Source organism: Pecten maximus, chromosome 3 (assembly GCF_902652985.1).
Source record: "Pecten maximus chromosome 3, xPecMax1.1, whole genome shotgun sequence".
Taxonomy (NCBI): domain Eukaryota; kingdom Metazoa; phylum Mollusca; class Bivalvia; order Pectinida; family Pectinidae; genus Pecten; species Pecten maximus.
In genome coordinates, this window is record NC_047017.1 from 37,941,497 (window position 1) to 37,955,080 (window position 13,584).

General features: G+C 40.1%; 1 protein-coding gene across 4 annotated transcripts in view; it reads right to left on the reverse strand.

The window, feature by feature from the left end:
- Window positions 1-720: 720 nt before the first annotated feature.
- Window positions 721-13,584, reverse strand: part of LOC117324098 — a 33,526-nt gene continuing 20,662 nt past the window's right edge. The window contains exons 1-3 of one of the 4 annotated variants that reach the window (XM_033879752.1): window positions 10,428-10,712; window positions 7,866-7,932; window positions 721-2,345 (exon numbers count right to left, since the gene is read on the reverse strand). In XM_033879752.1, coding sequence (XP_033735643.1) covers window positions 1,415-2,345; window positions 7,866-7,897 — 963 coding nt within the window. In that variant the 5' untranslated portion in view covers window positions 7,898-7,932; window positions 10,428-10,712 and the 3' untranslated portion in view covers window positions 721-1,414. Of the gene's footprint in view, window positions 2,346-7,326; window positions 7,411-7,865; window positions 7,933-10,427; window positions 10,713-13,584 lie in introns of those variants that run through there. The other 3 variants (XM_033879753.1, XM_033879755.1, XM_033879754.1) reach the window with 3 other exon arrangements.

The following is a 13,584-nucleotide window of genomic DNA, read 5'->3' on the forward strand; positions in this document are numbered from 1 at the left end:
TCAACATTTGATATTTTATCATGGTTAAGATTATTTATCCCCGATATTAAACTATGTTTTATACTTTGTAACTACAATATATATACTTGTACAATGTAATAGCGATATATGACATTTAAATAAACAAAATTGATTGCTTGATTGATTGTATTAATACAGAATTAACTGACGGATCCGGTTGAAATGAAACCCTCCATTGTTAGCTGATGTCTGATGATACGTCCGCTGTTTGACGAACATTGTGTAAACACATACACACAATAAATACAACTAAAATAATCTAGAGCCAGTGTTTTGTGACCTATTGCCATGAATTAAGAACCTGAAATAGCTAAATGCCAATGAATACGATCATAAAATTGTTTTCTCGTGTGAAATGGGAGTATAGGATCGTCGCCTTCTCATGGGTTCCTTTTGACAGTTTTCGGTCTGATATTTAATTACACATTTACAGCCGTAAGGACGATAAGCGCTGTCTTTGTATACAGTGTGATTACAAACCAGTGCAGTGAAACCTTTAATCAATCTATAATCAGATCAAAAACTTGAATTATCCACAAAAGGTAATTCATGAAAATCAGGTTAAAGTTGTGCCTGTACTAAGGCCCAGACTCATCACCATTATTCACAACGGAATCTCGTTAATGTAGATAATTTAATTTTCTAATTAGAAACTTGTCGCATTAAGTAAATTTTCAAATTTATAAAACGGCGAAGTGAAAAAATAAACACATTATTTATTTTAGTTTGTTATTTTGTGCAAGAATGTTTATCACATGTCGGATCCATCTCACGCGCGTCTTTACATCTTTTTTCGTGTATTGTCACACATTGGTCAGTTTCTGCATACCATGCAAATGTCTACGTATCGTCCACGTGTCAGTCTACAGGGACGCATGTACATGCAGGTATATGTCTTGTATATGTATCTTCATGATTTACATGCCAGAGTCTGGGAATCATGTACGTAAGCAGGTCCATGTTTCAACCTGTAAGAGTCTGTAAGTCACGTACATATACCTTTATGGCATGCGCGTGTCAGTATATGAACCTCATGAACACGTCATTGTACGTCACGTACATGTGACAGTATCGCCCTAAGAAAGTCGCCATTTCTGTGAAAGAGCGCGTTAAGTACCATTTTGTAATTATGTCAGTGCCCGCCCATCATGTAAGAGACTCGCCTCTTATTGTTTTATATGTATGACAAGTTTGAAATAACGGAAAATTAACTCAGACAGGCAAAAAATACGTCACATCTATTGCAAACATAATATTAAAGGAATGGTACATCACAGTCATATGTTCACGGAAAATATAAAATCATTTTACGACATAATATTAATATCCAGTGCAATAGGATATCAAACCTATTTGGAAGAAAACATTGAAGACCACCGGAAGTTGCGTATCACTATGACATGTCTTTAGCTCGAGAATGTACGCCGTTCGTATCCCTAGAAACAACTTCCACGGTGGGTTTTGTATGGTTCACACCAGTCTTAACTCCAGACGAGTTTGGCCGAGAAGAGGGTGTGGTGGCTCGGAGTGCTTCGTTTTGTTCTTTTTGTTTGATTCTTCGGAATTCCATAACAGAATGGAGACTCTGACGAAGACACGTGTTTCTCTGTACCCGCCTTTTTATTTCCTCCTCGTTTTGTTTACAAAAACTCCCAACTTTATGATCGAGAGACTCAAAATTGCCAATCTCCTTACTTTTCCTCCACTCTACCATCTGTGTGTAAAACGATTCTCGATCCTGAAGCTCATCATCGTCAAAGTATCTTACTTGCTCTTCACGTCTACCGAGACTTCCCAGACGAGATTTCTTCCGGAGAGCAGCCTTGTCGCCATTAAACACGCGCGCCGTGCTCGGCCGGAGATCGATTTTAGATCGATGTTGATCCGTGAAAAACGAGGGATCCACCTCGAATCCTTCCTCCTCTGGAGAAACAGATTGTCTTCCACCACGACCTGATGGTTTGGATGTCATCACTGCTGGACTAGTTTTTGGACGCATTGCACTCCTGGTAAACGCCCTGTGTTGAGTATTGTTTGCCATGAAGTCTTCGATAGTTTGATCTTTAGGCTCTGTTATGTTTTTTAACTTTGATATGTCCCTCTGTCTATCCCTATACTTCCTTAAACGCTTTTTCATTTCGTTTTGTGATTTTCGTAAATCCAACGCTACACTTCTTTTGGCTACGTCAATGTTGACGACTTTGAGCTCTAGAATTCTCTCCTCGACCTTCAGAGCGCGCACGGCTGACTTGTCAAGGTCAGGGTACATAAACATGGCGCGGCTTGCCATCTCCCGAGGCTTAGCGTCACTGATGCTTAAACTCCTGAAACATATCGAAAATATTATTTAGAAATATACAGAATGCAATACATTATATAATGTGTATATTGACAGGTAGGCTGGTACATATGATAGTATTCCGCACGCATTATGTTCATTGCGATGTCTTTCCCAGCCAGCTGTATCTAAGGACATATACATGTATATGTACCATTGCCTTGTGACTTGTCCTGTACCGTATTTTACAGATATAGCACATCTATGTTGAAGAAAATTTCGTAGACAATTATTTTCGCGATGGTGCTAAAACGAGTCCCTACAAAATATGTACGCGAAAACACCCAAACACCACGATAAACAATCCACAGATAAATAGTCTGAACACGAAGTACATGCAATGTGAATCATGTGACTTGTAGTAAATGGTTGTGCAGTAACTCATATCATAACATAGGAATATACTAGCGGGGATATGGCGTTATGGATGTCGGTAAACACGCTGATCGATAGAGTTTATGAAAGGTTACACGAAGATCGAATAGTGGACTCTACTTGTCTTTCAAACTGGCGACTTCACCAGAACATAATCCATCGAGCATTTATCTATATCGAAATTGTTTGGTCGTCCCCCGCCGAGGATCAAATACGACAAACCACGCCCTTCCCTTTGGTGCTGGCATAGGACCGAAGAGCGACAAGGAATTTGGAATCCATCTTGTTTGGGTACGGACGGAATGTTCGAGGTCAATCAGTATATTGATATTTGCCGACTTGTACAGAACGAACAAATCTAAGTCCTAGTGTGGTGATTATAAAACTTAAAATGGGACATTAGTGTATCTTTAGATAAATACAGCTCGCCATTCGGTTATTATACGACACAACGTATTGATGATGAATACATGGATGTGATGAGCACAGCCCTGTATGTAACTACAATACCAGCTCTTACAACCATGTTAGAACACTTCACAGTATTTATCTATATACATGCTTCAAGGCCAAGCCGCCAAATCTATACAAATGACACGTGTATGGGTTCATTACGGAGTACGTTTTCTATAATGTGTAATTTGAGCCCTATTTAATGGAAATTTCTTACGCGAGATCACGACCGTAGAATTATGTATTTTTGACAATGCAGCTTTTTGATCAGTGCTTTGTTCCACCGTTAAATATATTACGTTGTACAATATCTCACCATGCTTTGTCCGGGTTTAGTTTCACTTATGTGTAATTAAGACAAAAGTTTGACAACATGTTCTGTATTGATGGCCGTTGTGCTAGCTCCGAAAAAAAGAGAGTTGCGTATGATGTAAATTAGATTAAATGGCGAACCTAACACGACTATCCAAACAACGTTAGGTAGCACAAATTATTTTTGCGTTGATTTCAAAATAACTTTATTTTATTTATACGACCTTTAATTGAATTAATGATCTTGAATAAAGTAAAGTAGTGTGTATTTATTTATGGATTTTAATCACTGTAGTGAAAACTTCCCCCATACGTAACGAATATTTAGACAGAAATCCCGTGAGGATTACTATGTTTACTGTCCATTGTGAACTGTGACGAGTTTAGTGGGCCGATGTTTGCCGTTTAACGATCAGTTGTAGCCACATAAGTACACTTCCAGCCACCGATAGACTGAAGCAAACATTTGCTTAATTATATTAGAATAAATAAACATAAGTGGAACTGTCATATTTGCCAATATAATCTGCGTCTTTTGAATGTTTGATCGGTTGATGATTGTCCACCCTGATCAGCAATCAAAGTCAACACCACTAAAACATGGCTGTATTCGTACTTCTTAACACTTTGTTCATAAAAAAGATTTAAGCTGGGGTGTTGGTACAGATAGTAACACCAAAGTTAGCGAAAGAAAAGGGTGACACTAAGGAAATTCAAAACTATTTCGTCAGTTTTTTTAGTGATTTGATTAAAAAGATTAATTAAGTGGAAGTATTAATATTTCCTATTTATTATCCATACGTATATGGGTTAGTCAAACACGGGGTCAGAGTAACAGAGCCGTAACAGAGAGGAACATATCCCAACTAATGTATAGAGCCATCAAATATGATTAAACATGTTTAATATATTCATCAACGAAATGTATTTCAATGTTGATTACTGATAGAAATTGAGCTCATGTCGTAATATACATTAGCGACTACAACATAACTAGACCACTCTACATACTTATTCTCAGGAGGTGACATATTCGCTCTCGTCTGGTTATATATCTGTGAACTACATCCACAACAAAACACTTATCATAAATGTTTCAATACATATATACCTGGTATGTATACGACCCGCACGTGACATAAGATGTTACCTATATTATAGTCAGGGATCATTCTAATCTACATTGCAGTCCATGACCTTGGTGTTACAGAAACGATACTTATATAGTAAAGCTGTAAGACTGTATAGAATATCATTTAAATATTTATATTACACTGAATACAGGTTTAAATGAACTTATTTCTAATCAGTTGAGTAAAACACATTTTCTATGTAAACACTATCAAACCACTTCAATACATTCGTATCTCATTACCGTAGTATTGTGCTATATAAAATAGGAGAGATTTCCGAATACACAGCTTAATAGGAAAGGTCGAACTATGGGAATCGGATAATTCGCTGATGACGTGGCTACATTATATACATGTAGTCTCCATGGCTGTTTAATTCCGTGTTCGCCGATGTGCGACATAATCTGTCGATCAATAGCACATACAACCTTAACACGATAGGTGTGAGTACAGCCTTAACACGATAGGTGTGAGTACAGCCTTAACACGATAGGTGTGAGTACAGCCTTAACACGATAGGTGTAAGTACAGCCTTAACACGATAGGTGTGAGTACAGCCTTAACACGCTAGGTGTGAGTACAGCCTTAACACGCTAGGTGTGAGTACAGCCTCAACACGATAGGTGTGAGTACAGCCTTAACACGATAGGTGTAAGTACAGCCTTAACACGATAGGTGTAAGTACAGCCTTAACACGATAGGTGTGAGTACAGCCTTAACACGATAGGTGTGAGTACAGCCTTAACACGATAGGTGTAAGTACAGCCTTAACACGATAGGTGTGAGTACAGCCTTAACACGCTAGGTGTGAGTACAGCCTTAACACGCTAGGTGTGAGTACAGCCTCAACACGATAGGTGTGAGTACAGCCTTAACACGATAGATGTGAGTACAGCCTTAACACGTTAGGTGTGAGAACAGCCTTAACACGTTAGGTGTGAGTACAGCCTTAACACGTTAGGTGTGATTACAGCCTTAACACGCTAGATGTAAGTACAGCCTTAACACGTTAGATGTGAGTACAGCCTTAACACGTTAGGTGTGAGTACAACCTTAACACGTTAGGTGTGAGTACAGCCTTAACACGTTAGGTGTGAGTACAGCCTTAACACGTTAGGTGTGAGTACAGCCTTAACACGTTAGGTGTGAGTACAGCCTTAACACGTTATATGTGAGTACAGCCTTAACACGCCAGGTGTGAGTACAGCCTTAACACGTTAGGTGTGAGTACAACCTTAACACGTTAGGTGTGATTACAGCCTTAACACGCTAGGTGTGAGTACAACCTTAACACGTAATGTGTGATTACAGCCTTAACACGTTAGGTGTGAGTACATCCTTAACACGTTAGGTGTGAGTACAGCCTTAACACGTTAGGTGTGCTTACAGCCTTAACACGTTAGGTGTGAGTACAGTCTTAGCACGTTAGATATGAGTACAGCCTTAACACGTTAGGTGTGAGTACAGCCTTAACACGTTAGGTGTGAGTACAGCCTTAACACGTTAGGTGTGAGTACAGCCTTAACACGTTATATGTGAGTACAGCCTTAACACGCCAGGTGTGAGTACAGCCTTAACACGTTAGGTGTGAGTACAACCTTAACACGTTAGGTGTGATTACAGCCTTAACACGCTAGGTGTGAGTACAACCTTAACACGTAATGTGTGATTACAGCCTTAACACGTTAGGTGTGAGTACATCCTTAACACGTTAGGTGTGAGTACAGCCTTAACACGTTAGGTGTGCTTACAGCCTTAACACGTTAGGTGTGAGTACAGTCTTAGCACGTTAGATGTGAGTACAGCCTTAACACGTTAGGTGTGAGTACAGCCTTAACACGCTAGGTGTGAGTACAGCCTTAACACGTTAGATGTGAGGACAGTCTTAACACGTTAGATGTGAGTACAGCCTTAACACGCTAGGTGTAAGTACAGCCTTAACACGTTAGATGTGAGTACAGTCTTAACACGTTAGGTGTGAGTACAACCTTAACACGTTAGATGTGAGTACAGCCTTAACACGCTAGGTGTGAGTACAGCCTTAACACGCTAGGTGTGAGTACAGCCTTAACACGCTAGGTGTGAGTACAGCCTTAACACGCTTGGTGTGAGTACAGTCTTAACACGTTAGGTGTGAGTACAGTCTTAACACGTTATATGTGAGTACAGCCTTAACACGCTAGGTGTGAGTACAGCCTTAACACGCTAGGTGTGAGTACAGCCGTAACACGATAGGTGTGAGTACAGCCTTAACACGTTAGATGTGAGTACAGCCTTAACACGCTAGGTGTGAGTACAACCTTAACACGTTAGGTGTGAGTACAGTCTTAACACGTTATATGTGAGTACAGTCTTAACACGTTAGGTGTGAGTACAGCCTTAACACGCTAGGTGTGAATACAGCCTTAACACGTTAGGTGTGAGTACAGCCTTAACACGCTAGGTGTAAGTACAGCCTTAACACGTTAGATGTGAGGACAGTCTTAACACGTTATATTTGAGTACAGTCTTAACACGTTAGATGTGAGTACAGCCTTAACACGCTAGGTGTAAGTACAGCCTTAACACGTTAGGTGTGAGTACAACCTTAACACGTTAGGTGTGAGTACAGCCTTAACACGCTAGGTGTGAGTACAGCCTTAACACCTTAAGATTATACCCAGTTTTCCTCCCACAGTCCCCAAACCCTCTTACCAGGCCTGCCGTTGACGTTTCCCACTTCAGACACCCGTCACTTCCTCGGCCCGAGATTCCCCTCTCAGGTGAAGGGTCACACTACCATTATGCGAAATTAGGACTAGATTTCAATCAACACGACATGTTAATATATTCCATTTAGGCATTACAGGTTAATTTCTATGCACAATATAAAGGCAATTTATTTGTTTTGTGTCACGGTAAAGCCAATATAAATACTACCTGGCAGATATTTGTTCTGTAAATGTACCGCTATTTTGTAAAATGTGGTAAGTGAAATCTTACTCGGCTGTCTTTTGTACACTTTAGAATAGCATTTATGTCGGTGAATAGATTAAAATTCGGTATCGTATGTATTTTCATAGAAAAAAACCCGATGACACACCACGCATCAGATATTTTGGCAAAGTAATGATAGACATATAATGGAAAACTATTACAGTTGAAAAGAAAACAACGTTTGATATCAGACATGTCCTTTGTCACTGATGTTAAGGAACAATTACTGGGGCGATTTCCTCGGTCGGAATACAGACCTGTGTTTGAATCCGTGTAAATATATGTACATATCCAGCTCTGTTTAGGGAACTCTCATCTTCATGGCTAACAACGAAACAGATTTATAAAACATCTTATTCTACGTTGTTATTTTTCATGACTTCATTCGTTTAACTATTTAAAATTACATATATGTTAACAGTGAATTGATTTTAAAAATAGAAAAGAATTCCTCAATAAAAAAATTGTGTTTGCAAAATTTAAATGTGTAAAAACATGTATTGTAGTGCTTATCATTTACAACTAGAATTATTTCGAACCTTGGAGAATGCTTATTTTACTTTCGACTGAAATACTTATGAAATATGAAATTGAAGGAACATAACGTATTTTTATTACAGGAGACGCAAACTAAACTGGGATTTAGACAGGAACACAAAGCTATTGTGCTTTATTGATTAACGAAAGAGTTTCAAGCTTAAACAGGTTATAACTATTTAGGAAATGGATTTCCTTTTAAAACACACGTACAAACAAAATTAAAATACAAGCCTATTCTAACACACCGTTGTGAGGTAATGGCTATCGTAAACTCGTCTGTATTCCATCACTGTTGTCGGAGAACACGATACATGATATAAGGGTATCAATTCCTCCGTGTACCGATTACAGATCTATCTCGGGTATCGGTCCTCACAGCCGTGTGTTGACGACAGAGAGTGTGAGTGTAACAAACATGTCGAATAATCAATCTATAATTGCAGAACACATCATAATACATAAATAGTGAATGTTCCGTAGCCATTGATCGGCTTAGTTTGAACCTGGTATTGATAAGTAGTAGAGTAAATATAAAACAACCCGTGCGTCACCAGGGGAACCATCAAAGTGTCAACCACCTATCACGCAGGAAACCAACCCGTGCATCACCAAGGGAACCTTTCAGTGTCAACTACCTGTCACGCAGGAAACCAACCCGTGCATCACCAAGGGAAGCATTCAGTGTCAACCACCTGTCACAAAGGAAACCAACCCGTGCGTTACCAAGAGAACCGTTCAGTGTCAACCACCTGTCACACAGGAAGCCAACCCGTGCGTCAGCAAGGGCAACATTTAATGTCAAACACCTGTCACGCAGGAAACCAACCCGTGCGTCACAAAGGGAACCAATTAATGTCAAACATCTGTCACAGGAAACCAACCCGTGCGTCACCAAGAGAACAATTCAGTGTCAACCACCTGTCACAAAGGAAATCAGCCTATGCTGCATCAGTCTGCTGCAACAACAAAACACGTCATCAACCTGCCAATACAAGTCACCAACCTACTAGTACACGTCATCAACCTACCGATACAAGTCACCAACCTACCATTACAAGACACCAACCTACCAATACACGTCACCAACCTACCAATACACGTCACCAACCTACCGATACACGTCACCAACCTACCAATACACGTCACCAACCTACCAATACAAGTCACCAACCTACCAATACACGTCACCAACCTACCGATACACGTCACAAACCTACCAATACAAGTCATCAACTTACCAATACAAGTCATCAACCTACCGATACACGTCACAAACCTACCAATACAAGTCATCAACTTACCAATACAAGACACCAACCTACCAATACCAGTCACCAACCTACCAATACAAGTCACAAACCTACCATTACAAGACACCAACCTACCAATACAAGTCACCAACCTACCAATACACGTCACAAACCTACCAATACAAGTCATCAACTTACCAATACACGTCACCAACCTACCGATACACGTCACAAACCTACCAATACAAGTCATCAACTTACCAATACAAGACACCAACCTACCAATACCAGTCACCAACCTACCAATACACGTCACCAACCTACCAATACACGTCATCAACCCACCAATACCAGTCACCAACCTATCAATACACGTCACAAACCCACCAATACAAGTCACCAACCTACCAATACACGTCATCAACCTACCAATACAAGTCATCAACCTACCAATACAAGTCATCAACTTACCAATACAAGTCATCAACCTACCAATACAAGTCATCAACCTACCAATACACGTCATCAACCTACCGATACAAGTCACCAACCTACCAATACCAGTCATCAACCTACCAATACCAGTCATCAACCTACCAATACAAGTCATCAACCTACCAATACACGTCATCAACCTATCAATACAAGTCATCAACCTACCGATACACGTCATCAACCTACCAATACACGTCACCAACCTACCGATACAAGTCATCAACCTACCAATACACGTCATCAACCTACCAATACACGTCATCAACCTACCAATACCAGTCACCAACCTATCAATACAAGTCATCGACCTATCAATATAAGTCACAAACCTAACGATACAAGGTACGGACTCATTAATACAAGTTACTGGAATGTGAAATTATTTCTTCAATCTGGCTAATACTTAAAACATTTGTAAATAAAGTCGTGCTTTAACCTTTTTGCAATTGTTTAAAACATCAAGATTAAATAAGACACGCCAGCTGATTTTGAAATCTGCTGTATTCGACACATGACACCTTCAGAACTACATACCTATTTAGCGGGATGAGAGCTTCCTTTCTGCACGTTTGATAATAACCAAGTGCTCGTGTGAGTCCCCATCTATCCTATATGCCATACCGCCTCACTCATTAATATATACAAAACACTAATTGATTACCGTGAAATGCATACCGCTCAAGTCATCGATGTGCATTATCACACTGGGTATCTATCAGAGTTCACGTTTTTAACAGTCCTTTAAATATCGCTGGCCCATTGAGTTCACGCCATGAGTCGGTAACACGCTCGGTCTCCGAGTCCCGCCTGTTGTAAAACACCAGCTTCAGTGTACCTACTTCGATTGGTCTTTTTAGTGAATATTGAATGCGTCAACAAATGTATTTATGTTTATTTAGCCTCACTCGAGCAATCACATTCACCACACACATAGCTTGATATACTACCCACCAAAACAATACATATAACATCAATTTCAAAATAAATATTTTGTTAAAAAATAGTGGTGGTTGTTTCTAACATTGGTATATACCGACAGATAGGGGATAATAGTAATGTTTCTCTTGAACAAAACGGACATCAAGGCATGCCTCCAGAGGTGTAAGCTGGGGATACTCTCTCATGATGACATGACCCAATGGTAGAAATCCGCTCACAGTCATTTACTTATTACAAATATCAAACAGGTCCGACAGAACTTTGAGATTAATGTAAACATTAAATAAAAACAGTAATTCGACTTCTGTAAATCTACCTTGGTCAGGTGTACATGGTCGGAGGACAGTGGTGACTGAACAATCCATATCTACCGAGCGTATCCCGGGGATAACTTCCACGCAGTTCGGCCACATGCATTCCAAGTTCACTCATACCCAATCATATCTATTCCGCATTCTTGTCACTCCAACAACAAACTACTCTAACAAAATCCCTTACCACCAACCACTCTAACAAAAACCCCAACAACCAACCACTCTAACAAAAACTCCAACAACCAACCACGCTAACAAAAACTCCAACAACCAACCACGCTAACAAAAACTCCAACAACCAACCACTCTAACAAAAACCCCAACAACCAACCACGCTAACAAAATCCCTTACCACCAACCACTCTAACAGAAAACTCCAACAACCAACCACTCTAACAAAAAACCCAACAACCAACCACTCTAACAAAAACTCCAACAACCAACCACTCTAACAAAAAACGCAACAACTCTAACAAAAACCACAACAACCAACCACTCTTACAAAACCCCCAACAATCAACCACTCTTTAAAACACCCAACAACAAACAACTCAAGCAAAAACCCCCAACAACCAACCACTCTAACAAAACCCCCAACAACCAACCACTCTAACAAAACCCCCAACAACCAACCACTCTAACAAAAAACCCAACAATCAACCACTCTAACAAAACCCCCAACAATCAACCACTCTAACAAAAACCCAAACAGGCAACCACTCTAACAAAAAACCCAACAATCAACCACTCTAGCAAACCCCCCAACAACCAACCACTCTAACAAAACTCCAACAACCAACCACTCTAACAAAACTCCCAACAACCAACCACTCTAACAAAAAACCAAACAACCCAGCACTCTAACAAAACCCCAACAACCAACCACTCTAACAAAAAACCCAACAACCAACCACTCGAACAAAAACCCCAACCAAGGAAAGTGAAAACAAACCCCAACCAAGATGGGTGAAAACAAACCCCAACCAAGATGGGTGAAAACAAACCCAAACCAAGATGGGTGAAAACAAACCCCAATCAAGATGGTTGAAAACAAACCCCAATCAAGGGGAGGTGAAAACAAACCCCAACCAAGGGAAATGAAAACAAACCCCAACCAAGATGGGTGAAAGCAAACCCCAACCAAGGGAAATGAAAACAAACCCCAACCAAGATGGGTGAAAACAAACCCCAATCAAGATGGGTGAAAACAAACCCAAACCAAGGGAAATGAAAACAAACCCCAACCAAGATGGGTGAAAGCAAACCCCAACCAAGATGGTTGAAAACAAACCCCAATCAAGGGGAGGTGAAAACAAACCCCAACCAAGGGGAGTGAAAGCAAACCCGATCAACAGGAGTAAAAACGGATATAAGAGCATATGCGACAGCAACCAAACTTTGTTGGCATCACCATCTCCGGGTACCATTATTGCACTTCAAATGTAGCCAAACATCGAGCACAGTCGATGTTTACAATCCCAGACAGTCGATGTTTACATTCCCACACAGTCTATGTTAACATTCCCACACAGTCGATGTTTACATTCCCACACAGTCAATGTTAACATTCCCACACAGTCTATATTTATATTCCCACACAGTCTATGTTTACATTCCCACACAGTCAATGTTAACATTCCCACACAGTCTATATTTATATTCCCACACAGTCCATGTTTACATTCCCATACAGTCTATGTTTACATTCCCACACAGTCAATGTTAACATTCCCACACAGTCTATATTTATATTCCCATACAGTCCATGTTTACATTCCCATACAGTCTATGTTTACATTCCCACACAGTCGATGTTTACATTCCCACACAGTCGATGTTTACATTCCCACACAGTCAATGTCTACATTCCCACACAGTCGATCTTTACATTTCCACATACCAATGTTTACATTCCCACACAGTCGATGTTAACATTCCCACACAGTCGATGTTTACATTCCCATACAGTCCATGTTTACATTCCCATACAGTCTATGTTTACATTCCCACACAGTCGATGTTTACATTCCCACACAGTCGATGTTTACATTCCCACACAGTCAATGTCTACATTCCCACACAGTCGATCTTTACATTTCCACATACCAATGTTTACATTCCCACACAGTCGATGTTAACATTCCCACACAGTCGATGTTTACATTCCCACACAGTCTATGTTTACATTCCCACACAGTCTATGTTAACATTCCCACACAGTCGATGTCTACATTCCCACACAGTCGATGTTTACATTCCCACACAGTCGATGTTTACATTCCCACATACCAATGTCTACATTCCCACACAGTCTATGTTTACATTCCCACACAGTCGATGTCTACATTCCCACACAGTCGATGTTTACATTCCCACACAGTCGATGTTTACATTCCCACACAGTCGATGTCTACATTCCCACACAGTCGATGTTTACA